Source organism: Chrysemys picta, chromosome 6 (genome assembly GCF_011386835.1).
Source record: "Chrysemys picta bellii isolate R12L10 chromosome 6, ASM1138683v2, whole genome shotgun sequence".
Taxonomy (NCBI): Eukaryota; Metazoa; Chordata; order Testudines; family Emydidae; genus Chrysemys; species Chrysemys picta.
Genome location: NC_088796.1, coordinates 96,302,063 through 96,316,456, shown reverse-complemented (window position 1 = coordinate 96,316,456; position 14,394 = coordinate 96,302,063). Strand labels below are relative to the sequence as shown.

Here is a 14,394-nt window from a genome sequence, read left to right as displayed (position 1 = left end):
CATTTTTCTGTATGAATTATTTATAAAGCAATATGCAGATTTGTAATTGGTTACATTATTCCATCTTTTAAATATGACGCTTTATACCAAGGGCCTTTAGCACTCTCCGCGTACAGCCTGCTGTTGCTGCATTTCCATCAGAATCTCCTACCGAAAGCAGCCCAAAGTTACTACCCAACTCTTAGGGTGCTGTGTATGACAGTTCATTTAAAAACCAGATGTTTTTATTTTTAAAAAGAGAAAGGCATTCCCTTCTTTGTGTGGATCATTGAGAATATGTTTGCTGAATCCTGCCTAAAAAAAAACAAAGAGGAGGTAGTGAGAAAGTTTGTGAGAAGGATTCAAATTAATCAAGCCCATGCAACCAAAACATCAAATGGCAAGTGCAAACTCATATTCACTATGTCTATCCTAAAATTGTATCTCGTGCATACATACTACAGTGACTGATGATTTATCTTACATAAGGTAGATATTAAATAGACAGTAACTATCACCTGGATCCTGAGCTATGATTTACATCTGCTGAGGTGTTATATTTTAGAGATCTCTGTAAGTGATTTAGAAGAGCTTCTCTGTATATCATTATGTTGCAATATAAAGCTTTATTATTCCAGGACCTTCCAGGGCTAGAAGAATTGTTGTTTATCTTATCTGGTTGAGACTCTTTCCTGTTTAAGTGGTGTAAAGTCATGCTGTTTAATCACTTGTTACTAGCTTAGCCCCTTTTGTAGACAGAATTGGTGAGGAACTAATTCTGATTTCTGTAAGGGATGAGTTCCACAGATGTATCTAGACAGTTAGATAATCCATAAGTATTAGCAGAATAGCTCTGGTGAATAACTTTCAGCCTACGAGGTGTTTGAAAACTTTTTGCTTTCCGTATTTGGATTTTGGCATTTGCGATTTGTGAATGGTCGTGTAGGTCACTTTTGAAGAATAAAATAATGGACACTTTTTTGTTATGAAGTTTTGGGTGAATAAACATGGTCACAGTACACAGCAGATACATTTGGATACTTGTGAATCATGAGCACTATGATCCCATGAACTTGTCATTTTTATTTGGGAAAATATTTGAAAAATCATTTTTATAAGATTGAATCAGCTGTAGAATAAATATTTTGTTTTATGTTCTGATAGGTTTTGAGATATTTCAGTTAAAACCATCACTGAATATTGTCTTTCCTGCAACTCTGATCAGTATAATTGTGGGAAGAAATTCTATACTTTGGAGAAGGAAAGAAACAGTTTTCTGGCTTTTTTTTTTAAGAGGTTGTTTGAAGCTGCACAGACTTTTGAAATAGTATAAGTAATCCCAGCAGAGATGGATTAATGGGCAGAGTATAGATGAGGCAATCAAAGGTGCATAATAAATGTAATTTATCACAAGGCTCTGTAACTTATTAAAATGAATATCACCCCATGGGAGATACAAATGGATTTAGGTTGAAAAATCAACCACTGAATTCTGTAGGAGCAGTTAGGCCAATACTGATCACTTTTGAAAATCCACCTTTATTGCACTACTGAAATATTAAAATAAAGGCACTTCTTAAATCACAAATGCCTATGAAGTTAACTGTCTTACCTGATCCCAGTGAAGAATACATTTAAAAAAAAAAGAAAACTAAAGCCAGGGGCAAAAGAAAACCTCTAATATGGCACATTTGTGTGTGCAATACTTAGAGCAGATATTAATCCACCATGTTCTATCTCTGTCCTATTCTGAGATGCTGCAGGTCTCCATTGATCTCCATTTCAACTACATGGAAGGAAATTCTGCTGCAGTGTACGAGCTTTGTTTTTCAGATTTTTAGGGCAAGATGGGTGCAGACTGTTTATGTATGGGTCACTATATACAGCTGTTCTCCAGACTAATGGCTGGCTGACCTTTATTGCTACACTGAATTCTTGCTGTTAAATGCCAAATATTTCTCTGTTGTTGACATTCACCTAAAAATCCTCTCTCATAATGTAAGTGCAAGCAAACACGTCTCAGTAAAACATCATTCTGCAAGGATGATGGAGCCGCAACTCTGAGGAGAGCTCTCCACTCACCCTCCTCCAATAGGATCTACAACTTGTGCCTTCCACTCTTTACACATTGATTAAGGAAAGGAACAGAGCTCTCCCTGGACATTGACATGGGTTTTTCACACACTACTGTTAATTATTTCAACCACTCTACCCCTAATTAGTTACCAACAACCCCTCTGGATAAGTTTATTTAGAGAGTTATTTAAACTGGCCCAAATCCTCTCTCCTGTACAAAGCCCATGTAAACAAGCTTCGGCACAGGTACAACAGAGTTCTATGGGGATCCAGGAGGACAAAGTCTTTCTTCCAAGCTGTGGAGTGTTGGCAGAGCTGCTCTGCAACTGCTAGATGAGGAAATAGGTTGTAATAATCCCATCAGCTACAGTCAGCTCCCCTCCCCTAGCCCATTTTGAGCTGAATTGCATCTGTGGGCTTACTATAGAGGGTGTAGTGCTAGCAACAGGGAATATAATAACCCTTTATGTAAACTCACTGCAAAAGAACTGACTCAGTTCTGCTGGCTATGATTAACATCAGGCTTAGACAGGTTCTTGGGGTAATCTTTGCCTATTCAGGACTATATCATGCCTGGCTTTGTACTGGTGTGCAGTTGTGCATTCAGGGCTGAGCACAGATTCACTGGGGCATGGAGGAATGGCTCATGGCTTGCATTACCAGGGACACTAACCTCCCAAAAGGGATCAGGGAGAGGGAGGGTGACTCTATCTTTCTGCACTGGTCTGCAGAGCAGGGTTGGCTCAATTGAGAGCACAAGCTGCATCTTTTCAAAGGAAGGTGGAGCTGCTGCTCCAACATGGGCAACTCCGAGTGAAGTTATGAAGGAACCAGAATTCCTTCTGGTGCCCCCGCCCCCCTCCATGGTGCAGCCCCTTCACAGACCCCAAAACGCAGCAAGTAGCTTAAACCCCACAGGCTGGGCCTTACACTGCAGAATGGTACTGAGTTTTACACAACAGAATATTTAGGGAACATCCGATATTTAGTATATAGTATAGCAATGAATCCTAATATTCATGTTTCTCATAAGCTATTGCTGTGGAAGCATGACATTGAATCAGTGTTCTTCCCTTACAAACCTGAGGGCTCAGTCATGGCTTAGACATCGGCCCTGAGCAAGAGGCGACCTCAGAAGCAGCCCAAGAAGCAATGACTCTGAGAGTTACCCTCTGCTCTGCAATTTCCCCCTGCTGCATTCGGGGGAAGTACCCCTGTTCTTCAGTGCCAGTGTACTTTGGGGGGGGGGAGAGGTCTGCCTACACCTCATCCCACCCTACCCACTCCTGCCACTCACATGGGGTGGGGAATGTACCCTCTCATAGAGGCTGCTCTCATCCCCTACATGTTACTGCTTGCTCCTGCTACCTGGATTATGGGTATTGGGGCATCCCTCACTGTGCAAGCCAGGTCACAAGCTGACCCTATGGCCAGGTCTACACTATAAACTTACATTGGTATAACTACCTCGCCCAGACCTGTGAAAAATCCACACCCCTGAGTGACGCAGTTATACTGACCTAACTCCCAGTGTAGACAGCGCTATGTTAATGGTAAGACTTCTCCCGCAGACATAGCTACCACCTCTCACAGAGGTGGATTAACTACGCTGATGAGAGAAGCTCTCCCATCGGCATAGCAGAGTCTTCACTGAAGCACTGTAGCAGCGTTGTAAAGTGTATGTTTCTTAATACAGTTACAGATATTGCTGGCAAATGCATGATTTTTTTTTTCTACTCCGTGGACATTAACTAGACTCAGGAATGCACCAATAAACACAGGTGAGGGGTCCACAGAAATAGCTGGAGAAAAAAAACTATTAATAGAAATGTTAAAATGTGTTTGCTCAGAGATCTTTTTACAGCCTTCAGTCCAGATAGCAGAGATCAGGCTTACAGCCCAGGAAATAATATTAGCCCACTAATACTACTAGGATCTAGATTGAGACCTAGTCTGAGAGGGGGAGAATTGCAGGGTTCCACACGAGGACAATAAAGTCAAGAAGCCTGTCAGATTGTTATTACTAGTTTATGGGGAAACTGAAGAACAGAAAATAAAGGACTTGTCCAAGGTCATGCAGAATGTCTGTGGGGAAAGAGGAATTGCAACTGGGTCTTCTGCGTTAGCTCCCGGATCACCCTTTCTTCCACAATAATAATCACTCCCATAGAAAAACCCATCAAAGGAGATTTACTCACATGAATTTGGAAATCTGAGTGTCAGCCATAATTGAACTTCATTATATTGTTTCCTTAAATTATTCACAGAATGCTAATCCAGAACTGCATGATTACAGCAATACAAATGCACAAATACAGTGTCCATTCCAAGACCTCTGTCTTCATGAGGGGGGGAAAGGAGCCAGTTTGTAGGCAGGTAAGAGCATGAGGGAAACAAAGTAGAAAGACAAAGGGTTCGGCTGGCTAGAAGGGTTGATAATTATGATATAGACTTTCACCTCCAAGGTCACTATTCACCTATGGTATGAGGCCATCCGATGGCTGTTGAAGTCAATGGAGTTATGATGAATTACACCAGCTGAGGATCTGGCCCTTTGTTGCAATATTCCAGAACAAATTCAGCCCTGGGACAAGGGGGCACAGCTCATAGATTTCAAGGCCAGAAGGTACCATTATGATCAGACTTCCTGATTTAGTTACACCATAATTAAGGGGAGCCTAAATTGTTTCATGATATCACAGATTTCCCCCAGGCTTTGCCTTATGAAACAGAGTTAACATTCCTTCTACACTACAAAACAGCTGCATTGACTAACCTTTTCTACATTTTTTTATTGATATTGTGGGTCAAATTCTGGCCAATGTAGTAAAGCTGTGTAACTACTCTCAAACAGGTGTATGGAAATACTTGGGCAGAGACCACCTTTTTGTTCTGTGTTTGGATAGCACCTATCAAAATGGGGTCTGGGGCTCCCAGATACTACCACAATACAAATAATAATAATTAAGCGGTAATAGCAAGTGCCCATTATCTGTCCATAAGGCCCCCATGTAGAGCACCCCAACCTTGGAAAGCATTTTGGAGGCGGATACCAAAGGACAGGGCTGAACTGTTTTGTTCAAATATGGTTTCTTTTTGCATCTGAAATGCTTTCTTAAAATGTGATGTAACAGGGCAGCTTGCCCCATGGGCTGGAGAGTTTATGGCTAAACCATCCCTGCTTACAGGGTTAGCTGCAACTGGGCTGAATAAGGTGATTCCCAGGATTTAAAAAAAGAGCAAGAAGTTTCTCTAAGAGAGCAGAGGCTGGGGAAATTGTAACTTCAGAGAGCCAGCAGATGTTTGTAGGTCCCTGATTTAGCAGTGGAAAAAAAGCTGTAGAAACAGGAGTAAGTGGGAGAAAGGCCTTCAGGGTAGAAGGCCTGTGAGGGACTCTGTCCAAGCAAAGGAGATCCTGTAAAGGCCAGCTGGGATGAAGACTCCTTGAGTTTGTGTTTTGTGTTATTTTTGGGTTAATCAGGGGAGAGATGCTGAACTGCTTGGGGCCTAGAGAGCCAGTATATATCAGAGGACTAAATAATTGGGACTCCTTGTGGAGTTGTTTTGAACTACCTTTGAACTGTGAGTTTTTAAAGGGTCCTGAAGAGATGGAAACAGGCAAGGTGCTTCAGAGTGACCTCTGGCCATGAGCAGGTGCTTGGGGAGGTGGCTGTATGATATTGCATATGGTAAGAATTATTACTGTACTGACAGGAAAAATAGGGATATTAATAAAATTAAAAGCTCAGCTGCATAATGCCTCTGAACTAGGAAGCACATACTTCAAACGCTAGGCTGCACAATATCTCTAGGTATTTAAAGGTCATGCTTTGGCTACTGAAAGGTAGTCATATATTTCCAGTCTAAACTAATCAGGCGAGTCTCACTCCTCTGCAGATGGCCAACACAAGCTGTGTGCGCTGTTCAAGTAAAAGACTCAGATATAATTTCCAAGCAATTATATTGACAATTACCTGTGGTTTTAAAAATAAATGAAGTAACAATGAGATGCTACAGAAACACACTGAGAAACTTATGCAAGAATAAATTAACATTTTCATTCTCCTCATAAATATTTATATACTTAGAAACACTTTGACACTCATGACAACATACATCTTTCCAAGACATTCAGATTAACAAGAAGACTAATGCAGTGGTTTCTGTTAAATATTGGTACTGAAGCCTCCAATCCTGAAAATACACTGAGCAACTTCATGCACAGGAGGAGTCGCATTGAAATCAATGGGACACCTCACTTATTGGTTGAATCAGGGCCATTTTTTTTGCCAGGATTGTACCATATAATCCTGTAGTTCACTTTTACTAGAGGAAAGTGTAGAAGAGCCTTATTATCTATAGTTAGGAGTGCCCCTTGGCATTCTTGGGTGTCCTCCAGGAAAACCTTCAAAGCGTGGATTTCTGGGGGGGTAGCCGGGCATGCCATATCCTCTTGGCACTGGTGGTCGAGTCACAGCTATGTGTGGGGGTGGAGTAAGGCTTCCTCCTCTGCCATGCGAGGAATAATGAACATTTGGGCCAGGGCTGTGCTGCTGAGAGGGGCTTGCTTCGTGTTGGTGGCTGGTCTTTTTCTTAGACTCTTTGTCACCTTGTCCTTTCTGGGTACCTAAAATGTATTTAGAAAACCAAACTGAGCCATAGAACAGAGATTGCCTGTTAGAGCAGTAGGAGCAAGAGAAAGCTCAGCACTTACCCTGCCAACCCCATCTCTTAGAGTGAGGTTATGGGGAATGATTCAGCAGCTCCCCCTGAAGTTTTCCAGCCAGCCCTTTCCATCCTCCAGGACCTTGAGTAAGGAACGTAGAAGCCCTCCCCCTTACATAAGGCAGCACCAAGTAAGTGGAGGCAGTTTCTAGGTTACTGGGGGAGTGAGGGTGGTGTGAGAGAGATGGCAAAACTCAGCAATTTCATTATAAAACTGGCCAATTTCAGCAGGGTGCACTTGGAATTCCCTACATAGCTCTGCTGATGTGCCTCATTCCTGACCTACATCCTCCCTAATATTCCAGCCCTGACTTCTCCTGCTGCCAGTCATGCCAAACTGTGTGCTTGTTTTGTGGCATGGACAATGAGGACAGTAGTGCCTGAGTGTAGAGAGGAGAGCACACCACACCTTCTTTAAGGCAGGTAGAGCTGCCACATATGCAGCTTAGGACCATGCCTAGGAAGAAGTTTGGCTGACTGAGCCAGAATTCTTCCTGAGGATTCCTACTATATCATGGACTCGCTGCACCCCCCTCGCCCCCCTCCACCACCACCCCTGCAGGAGCCTGGACTTAAAAACCACAACCTGGCCCTCAATATTCCAATATAAAAAATACTGTAGTATTCTGCAATAAAACTTCAGTCTACCAAAACACTTATGCACATGCTCAGTTTTTAAGCATGCGAATAGTCCCACTAACATTAGGAACCTGCTTAAGTGCTTTGCTGGATTGGGGCCTAACAGTCCAAAGTAATACAGCTTGCAGTTTGTTACTACTGTAGGATTCTGGATTGTTATTGAAAGAACTTGTAATATTTCTTATAAGGGAAGGAGAAAGACCAATGCCATAAAGATTAACCTGGTGGCTGCAAGCTTCTGTATTGTGGTTAATTTGCACTATTTAATTTTCATGACTGTCCCTCTCAGGGTGTCACTGTACAGTAAGTAGAGAAGTTGAGACAGTGTAGAGGGATGGTAGCAAATATACAGACATCTTCAGAGCAGTCGCACCTTGATCTGCTGCGGAGTCTTGTTTGCTTCCTTGCTGCTTGGGTTTAGTCTCAAGGGAGTTTTCTTCCATCTCCCGTGACTGTTGTGCTTTTTGTTTGTTTCTCTTTTTGTTTTCCTCAGCTTGCTGGTCAAAGGGGAGAGAGGGAGACATACCTTAATTACTTAAATCATTTCTCTACTGATTCACAACAATAAAAAGTAACAGTTCTACCCTCTTTATGGCATCCTTACACTTTGTAGCTTCTTTTTGAGATCCAAGTTAGCTTCCTTGTAGGTTTTGGATGTAGCATTGAGATAATAGATACTCAATCTAAATTTTAAAGGAAAAAGAATACATTATGTTAGGTAAGAATTGTAAAATCTAACATCATTCTTAATAAATCCACATTACAATAAATAGGTTGTCCCTATCCTCTATAATGTGTTAATATGAAGAGTGGCTTTTACTCCACCACCCAGTCTTATTAACACTAACATTTTGACAGTTCAGTTATGTGCTCCCTCACAGGAGAAAGAAAGTACATTTCTACCTGAGATCCCAGAACAACCTAACTGAAAAATTCACTTTCCCTATTTAAGAACCTTACTTTCAGTTACGGTGCTAAGGAGGCAGTTCCATCCAGCTGTTCTTCCATAACATGGGTGTTCTGCAAAACTGACTTGTAAAAGATGTATAATGTATTTTTAAATGACCAAATGTTTATAAAATCCTTTAAACTTGCACAACAATAGGAAATTTAAGTGCTGTAGTGACAGGAAAGACAACAAGCAAAAACACGGAAAACTAGTTGATTTTTGTTCTAAATCATAATCTTCTAGCACACAAAATCACGACTACATGGCATAATTTTCTTTGTTAAATAACTGTAAGAAATTAGCACATTTTCACCCCCTACTCTCACCTAATGAAACTCTAACTGGAGATCCAGCTATGTGATGTCTTATAATGATATTAACAGTATGTCATGCTCCTGTTTGAAATAAGTGATTAATCTTCTCCCTGTTTTGTTGACTCTAGTTTGCCTTGTATTGTCTTTGCCTTTGTTTTGGGTCACAGTCCCCTAATGCACAATATAGATAGCTCTCCTTGAAATCAATGGGAGCTAACCATATTCTTCAATGAGAGTCTTTCTGTATATAGTATGATTGTCAGCAAGTTTTTGCCAAATTTCATCTCAAAATTGCATTCTGCCTGTGTAAGTTCCTTCTGCAGTTTCTGTTACACTTACTGTTTTTCACTTCCTTTTCTAAAATATTTGGCAATATAACTGTGTTGTTAAATCATGTCTGAATTTTACCCAAGCGTAAGTGACCAGATGTCCCAATTTTTTTAGGGACAGTCCTGATATTTGGGGCTTTTTCTTATATAGTCGCCAATTGCCCCCCACCCCGTCCCGATTTTTCACACGTGCTATCTGGTCACCCTACCCAAGAGGTAGCTGCACTTTTGTGTGTGCTAAGTGATCCTATAAAGTGATCCTTTGTAAAGTCCTTTAGGATGAAAGGTATCAGGATTATTATTCTTATTTAGGACTGATTTATGGACAAACGTCTATTCCTAGTCCAAAGTCTCAGAAAGTGGACTTTGGACAGGGAACTTCTAGTACAAGGGGGTAGCAATCATGCCTTACTGCACACCACTTCCATTGGGGTTTTAGCCAAAGAATCTAATTTGGAAGCCCTCTGTGTGGGTTCTCTGCTACATGCCCCCAACTCTTACCTCACACCTAGTTTAGCAAAATGATGGTAGTTCTGCTGCTTTTCAGGCCTCTTTATTATTACACAAAACCCGAGATGCCCAGGAACAGGCTTAAAGAAAGCTTTGTATCAGGGGAATAGCACTTCTGAGAGTTCACTACGAAACATGCTAGGTTTTATGATGTGCAGTTCTGCCCAATAGACTGATTAAACTCGCTCCACTTTGGACCTCATATAGTTTTTTGGGGGGGGGGGTTGTTTTTGTTTTTATTTGGGTTTTTTTTTTTTTGCTTCTTAATGATTTTTGGCACTATGGGAACAAAACAAGACAAAAATGAAGCCATTGAACAAAAAAGAGAGATTGGGGAGCCTGCCCTTTGTGCAACTACACATTAATTATGATCAAACAAAAGACTTGTGAATTCTTCAAGTCCCTCAACACAAGGCAATCAGTGTTGTACTTGACTGTGTTTCCAGTGGACACCTACGGTTGTGGAGGCTTGACATGAAAGGAATTGGGTAGAGATTCATATAGGAAAGCTTTGATCTGATTTAAGATACTGTACTTACACCATAAGCAATATGAAGGGCAAGATCAGTCCAGGGTTAGAAGCATAACTAAATACTTTCCCAAACCAGGAAGGGAAGTCATTCTCTAAGGTTTCTGAAATGACCTCAAACATTCTAGTTTTCCCACTGTTAAAAACAAAAATTAACACTGTATCACATACCTTGCCAATGCCAGTGTAGCATTGTGTATCAGCATACAACATGATTATATCAGACCAGGGCTGGGCTCAACAATAAGTTATTGTCATTCACATTATTTAAATGCTCTTTACTGAGTCGATTTTAAGAAAAACATAACTTTTTATGCATGTTAACAGATTAAAGCAGAACAGAAAAAATTAAAATGGGTAGCTTGTTCATTCCTTGGGGCATAGGGCAAAGGAAATCTTACTGAAACTGTTCTAGTTTATCTAATCCTGAATTACACATGGTTTGGGATTGCAGTTACATAGACCAGTCCCCAGATGTCACCCTCTATGTCTTCTATGATCTGATTTACTAAATGAAAATTGGCAATCAGTATCACCTGCTTTGTACCAGATCTGTGAAATCCAACCAGTTTCATGTCTCAGCAGATTTGCTGGTATTTCATGCATTTCTCCCACATAGTGACAGTGAGGCTTGGTCTACACTACCCCCCTAATTCGAACTAAGGTACGCAACTTCAGCTACGTGAATAACGTAGCTGAAGTCTAAGTACCTTAGTTCGAACTTACCTTGGTCCACACTCGGCAGGCAGGCTCCCCCGTCGACTCCGCGGTACTCCTCTCGCCGAGCTGGAGTACCGCAGTCGACGGCGAGCACTTCCGGGTTCGACTTATCGCGTCCAGACTAGACGCGATAAGTCGAACCCAGAAGTTCGATTGCCAGCCGCCGAACTAGCGGGTAAGTGTAGCCAAGGCCTGAGTGTCTGGAAAACATCTCCTGAATGATTTGCCTATACCCAAAGGAACTTTTAGAGCTAAGACATCAAGAGTTCTGTGCCTTTAGAAGATGCACTGGGATCACTTTACTAATGTATTTTTCAAGCCCTTCACTGGAAACCAGATCTCCATGTTACTGCTCTTCTCCTTTTACTCCATTAACACATTTTTGCTAGCAGATATCAAAGACTCAAACATGTTAAAATCTAAATGTCGTGTCTAACTATTGCTTGCTTACTAGTGTAATATGTCACACTAAATGGCAAACAGAGATGCTGAAGATTTCTCCCCTGATATTCCACTTCTGCAATGTACAGGGTGAAGAATAGGGCATGGGATCAGCTTTGTTCTTGGATGGGCAGGTGTCTTCATAGCTATATCCCCCTCTGCTGTTACCTGCTTGCAGGGGAATGCAGGCTCATCTTTTTCAAAAGCAACTAGTGATTCTGGATGCCTAACTTGAGACACCTTAAAGATTATTGAAGAATTGGTGTTCAGCACCTTCTGAAAATTCTTTTTCAGGTGTTTCAAGCTGGGCACCCAAAAACTGAGGTGCTCACAATCACTAGTCCCTTTTGAAAATGTAGACCACGTTATCTGGGTTATTGTTTATACTTATTTCAATATGCATGGATTTACACACAAATTGCTGTCAACACGGACACCCTTTCTTTCCTTCATTACTGAGAACTCCAGAGGATGACTCTCAACACCAGAAATATATTATAACAGTGCTACTGAATCTAACTCCCTGAAGTACTGCAGAGAGTCTCAGAAATTTGAGATGGAAAAGCTCTATTCGGTCATCTAGTCTTCCCCTCTGCTACTGCCACATCCCTTTCTGCAGTATGTTTTCTAGTGCTTGCTGCAGCCTATTCTAAATGTTCTATCTCCCAAGCAATGAGACTATTCTACACTCTAACAGATCATCTCAAGCAGGTAGAGCATGTATCTCTAACAGAATGGTTCTCTCTTCCTTACATATAATTTCAGACTTGATCACACTAGTAAGAAACTTTATTTAAAAAAAACAGAATTTCTGTCTTACCAGTTAGTGAATACTTTTTAAATAGTTAATCATTTCTCTCACATTTAATTCATCTTCAGAGATTATGGTCCTATGCACAAGTAAAATTAGCATAGTTTATAAAGTGCCAACACTTAGTAAGGAAGTTGGTTTTAGTTATGTCATTCACTGTACAGTAGTCATACCATGAGATAACCTATTTGTCAGGGAAGAGACGGATATAAAATGTGAAAGACCTGAATGGGCCGCAGTCAAAGGACGGTGGGATAGAGACAATAGTGTACACGGCAGGCAGAGTGGAGAGGAAGAGAATAAAGAGCAGCATGGCCATGTAGAAGTTATTGGATCTAGAGGCTTTGAAGACCCTCTCATGGGGGACATTGCAGCACATCACAGCCCAGCATTGCAGATACATCGAGGTGTGGAGACGAAACACATTGATAGCTGGCAGGCCTGGAGCGTAAAAAGAACCCATCCTAGAAACAAACAAGAAAGTGCTCTGTAAAACTCTGCAGCCTTAGATACACCAAAACTCTTCACCCACCCTGGGCTTTCATATCCCCTTGTTTTGCAGCCACATACAATGCACTCCATTTTGCAGCTTATGAAGCCTTGTTTAACTCTTTTTATTGGTCTTGGCTCTGTTCCTTCCATTGACTTCATGGCATATGGCGAAAATACTCTTTAAATCATGTCTTTCCAAGTCTCAAGGCTCTCCCCCTCCCCTTTTTCTTTCTCCAACTGAATTTTAACAACCAGTCAGAAAACTGTTATTGATTTCCCCCTTTCACTTTCTTCTTCTTTAAATGGTTCTTTCATTTTCAAATCCACTCAGATAGATTGTCATTCATTTATAGAACACATAATCCCAAACATTATACCCCATAATCTCTTACAGGCTTGATGAGTATTTTGTTTGTATTACTATTATATTGTAACTTTACCTCTTCTTCTTTTCATCTGTTCTTAATGGATAGAGACCATATAGACTCTGCTAGTTCTTGGCTAAGGGCACATACTACACCTTGTGCCCCTGATCATATTCTCACTGAAATCAGTTGCAAAACTTTCACTGACTCCAGTCAGTTGAGGATCCAGCTAATTTGTGCCCATTATCATCACTTTTAGGTACAACATTTGAAGCAATCCAGAGTAAATTTTGCAGATGACTCATTAATATGCACATTCACATGAGAAGATTTACATTCCATTCACTTTGCAGAACAGGAAGCCTTTCTATAAAGAGAGAAATGAATCTCCCTACATACACATGCAAATATACACAAATATACTCGGGCCTCTCAAATCCTCTCCAGATACAGGCTAGACCCAGCCACATCAAAAGCTCTCATGTCACTGCAGTTCAAGTGAGTACATGTGTGTGCAGCTCAAAATAATTCTAGAAATATACAATAACTCATTATATATTTTATTAAAATTGTAACTAAAATAGTTATTCATTATTTTATTGCTGTCATTTTTACTGTCTCTCTTAATTTCACTTGAGATGATCAAATGTTTATTATAAATGCTAAATCACTAAAAAACATAACAAGTTCACTGCTTGATATAGGCAACATTAGCTAACATGTTATGGTCTCGCTCCTGCAGTATGTAGCAGGCAGTTGGACTGCTGGGTCCATGTGGATCCCACACTGGGGACCATGCTATATTAGAAAGTGTATATTGTGACAGAGTATAGATGTGTATAATATCTGTATTTGAATGAGGTTTTAAACATGAAATGTTCTGAAAGTAATCAAAAATAAACCCAATCTGATCCCGAAACCAACCTCCCAACTTTTGATAATGAAAGGCTGACTTTCAATCCCCTCCCATCTTCCTTCCCCCCACCCCCTCAAAAAGTGCTAATTATGGTGGTGGAATGACCGTGCCATTCATGGTGCATAAACTTGGGAGTGCATTTTATACTACAGCTGTATCATCTTGATGAACAGTGGAATGTGTACAGCAGAAATGTTAAGTATGAGCAACTGGGATGTCAGTTGCTGCTGCCTTTATGATCACACAATACAAGCTAATTTGTTAGTTTAACCTCGAGTGCCAGGTAGACACTGGCCCTGTGGATTTTCAATGTACCTAGGGCCAGATTAACCAAGGGGCCCATATTTCTGTGGCTCTGTGATGTATGTGATGAGCAGACTGGCTGCAGCATGAGGCTGCTGCTCCAGGCCTAGATTAGATGCATAGGAGGCTAAATACACATGAGTTCTGCTGTGAGTACCAGGGGCTGCTCCAGGGCCAGGAAAGGGGATATCCCCAGCTGCTGTCTGGGTAGCCAGAGGAAGACTAACTCCCCCTAATGCACTAGAGACTAGAGTTATATCTGAGTAAAACCACTGTAGAGCATAGTCGGTCCCTGT

The 14,394-nt window shown here is 41.1% G+C and overlaps 1 protein-coding gene across 1 annotated transcript in view; it reads right to left on the bottom strand.

Annotated features, from left to right (window-relative positions):
• Positions 1–5,876: 5,876 nt before the first annotated feature.
• The window catches only part of TMC1 (transmembrane channel like 1), an 83,583-nt gene continuing 75,065 nt past the window's right edge, over positions 5,877–14,394 (bottom strand). The window contains exons 16-20 of the mRNA XM_024105436.3: positions 12,247–12,486; positions 10,061–10,186; positions 8,024–8,102; positions 7,793–7,916; positions 5,877–6,682 (exon numbers count right to left, since the gene is read on the bottom strand). Of these exons, the coding sequence (XP_023961204.2) occupies positions 6,408–6,682; positions 7,793–7,916; positions 8,024–8,102; positions 10,061–10,186; positions 12,247–12,486 (844 nt within the window). The 3' untranslated portion in view covers positions 5,877–6,407. The remainder of the gene's footprint in view (positions 6,683–7,792; positions 7,917–8,023; positions 8,103–10,060; positions 10,187–12,246; positions 12,487–14,394) is intronic.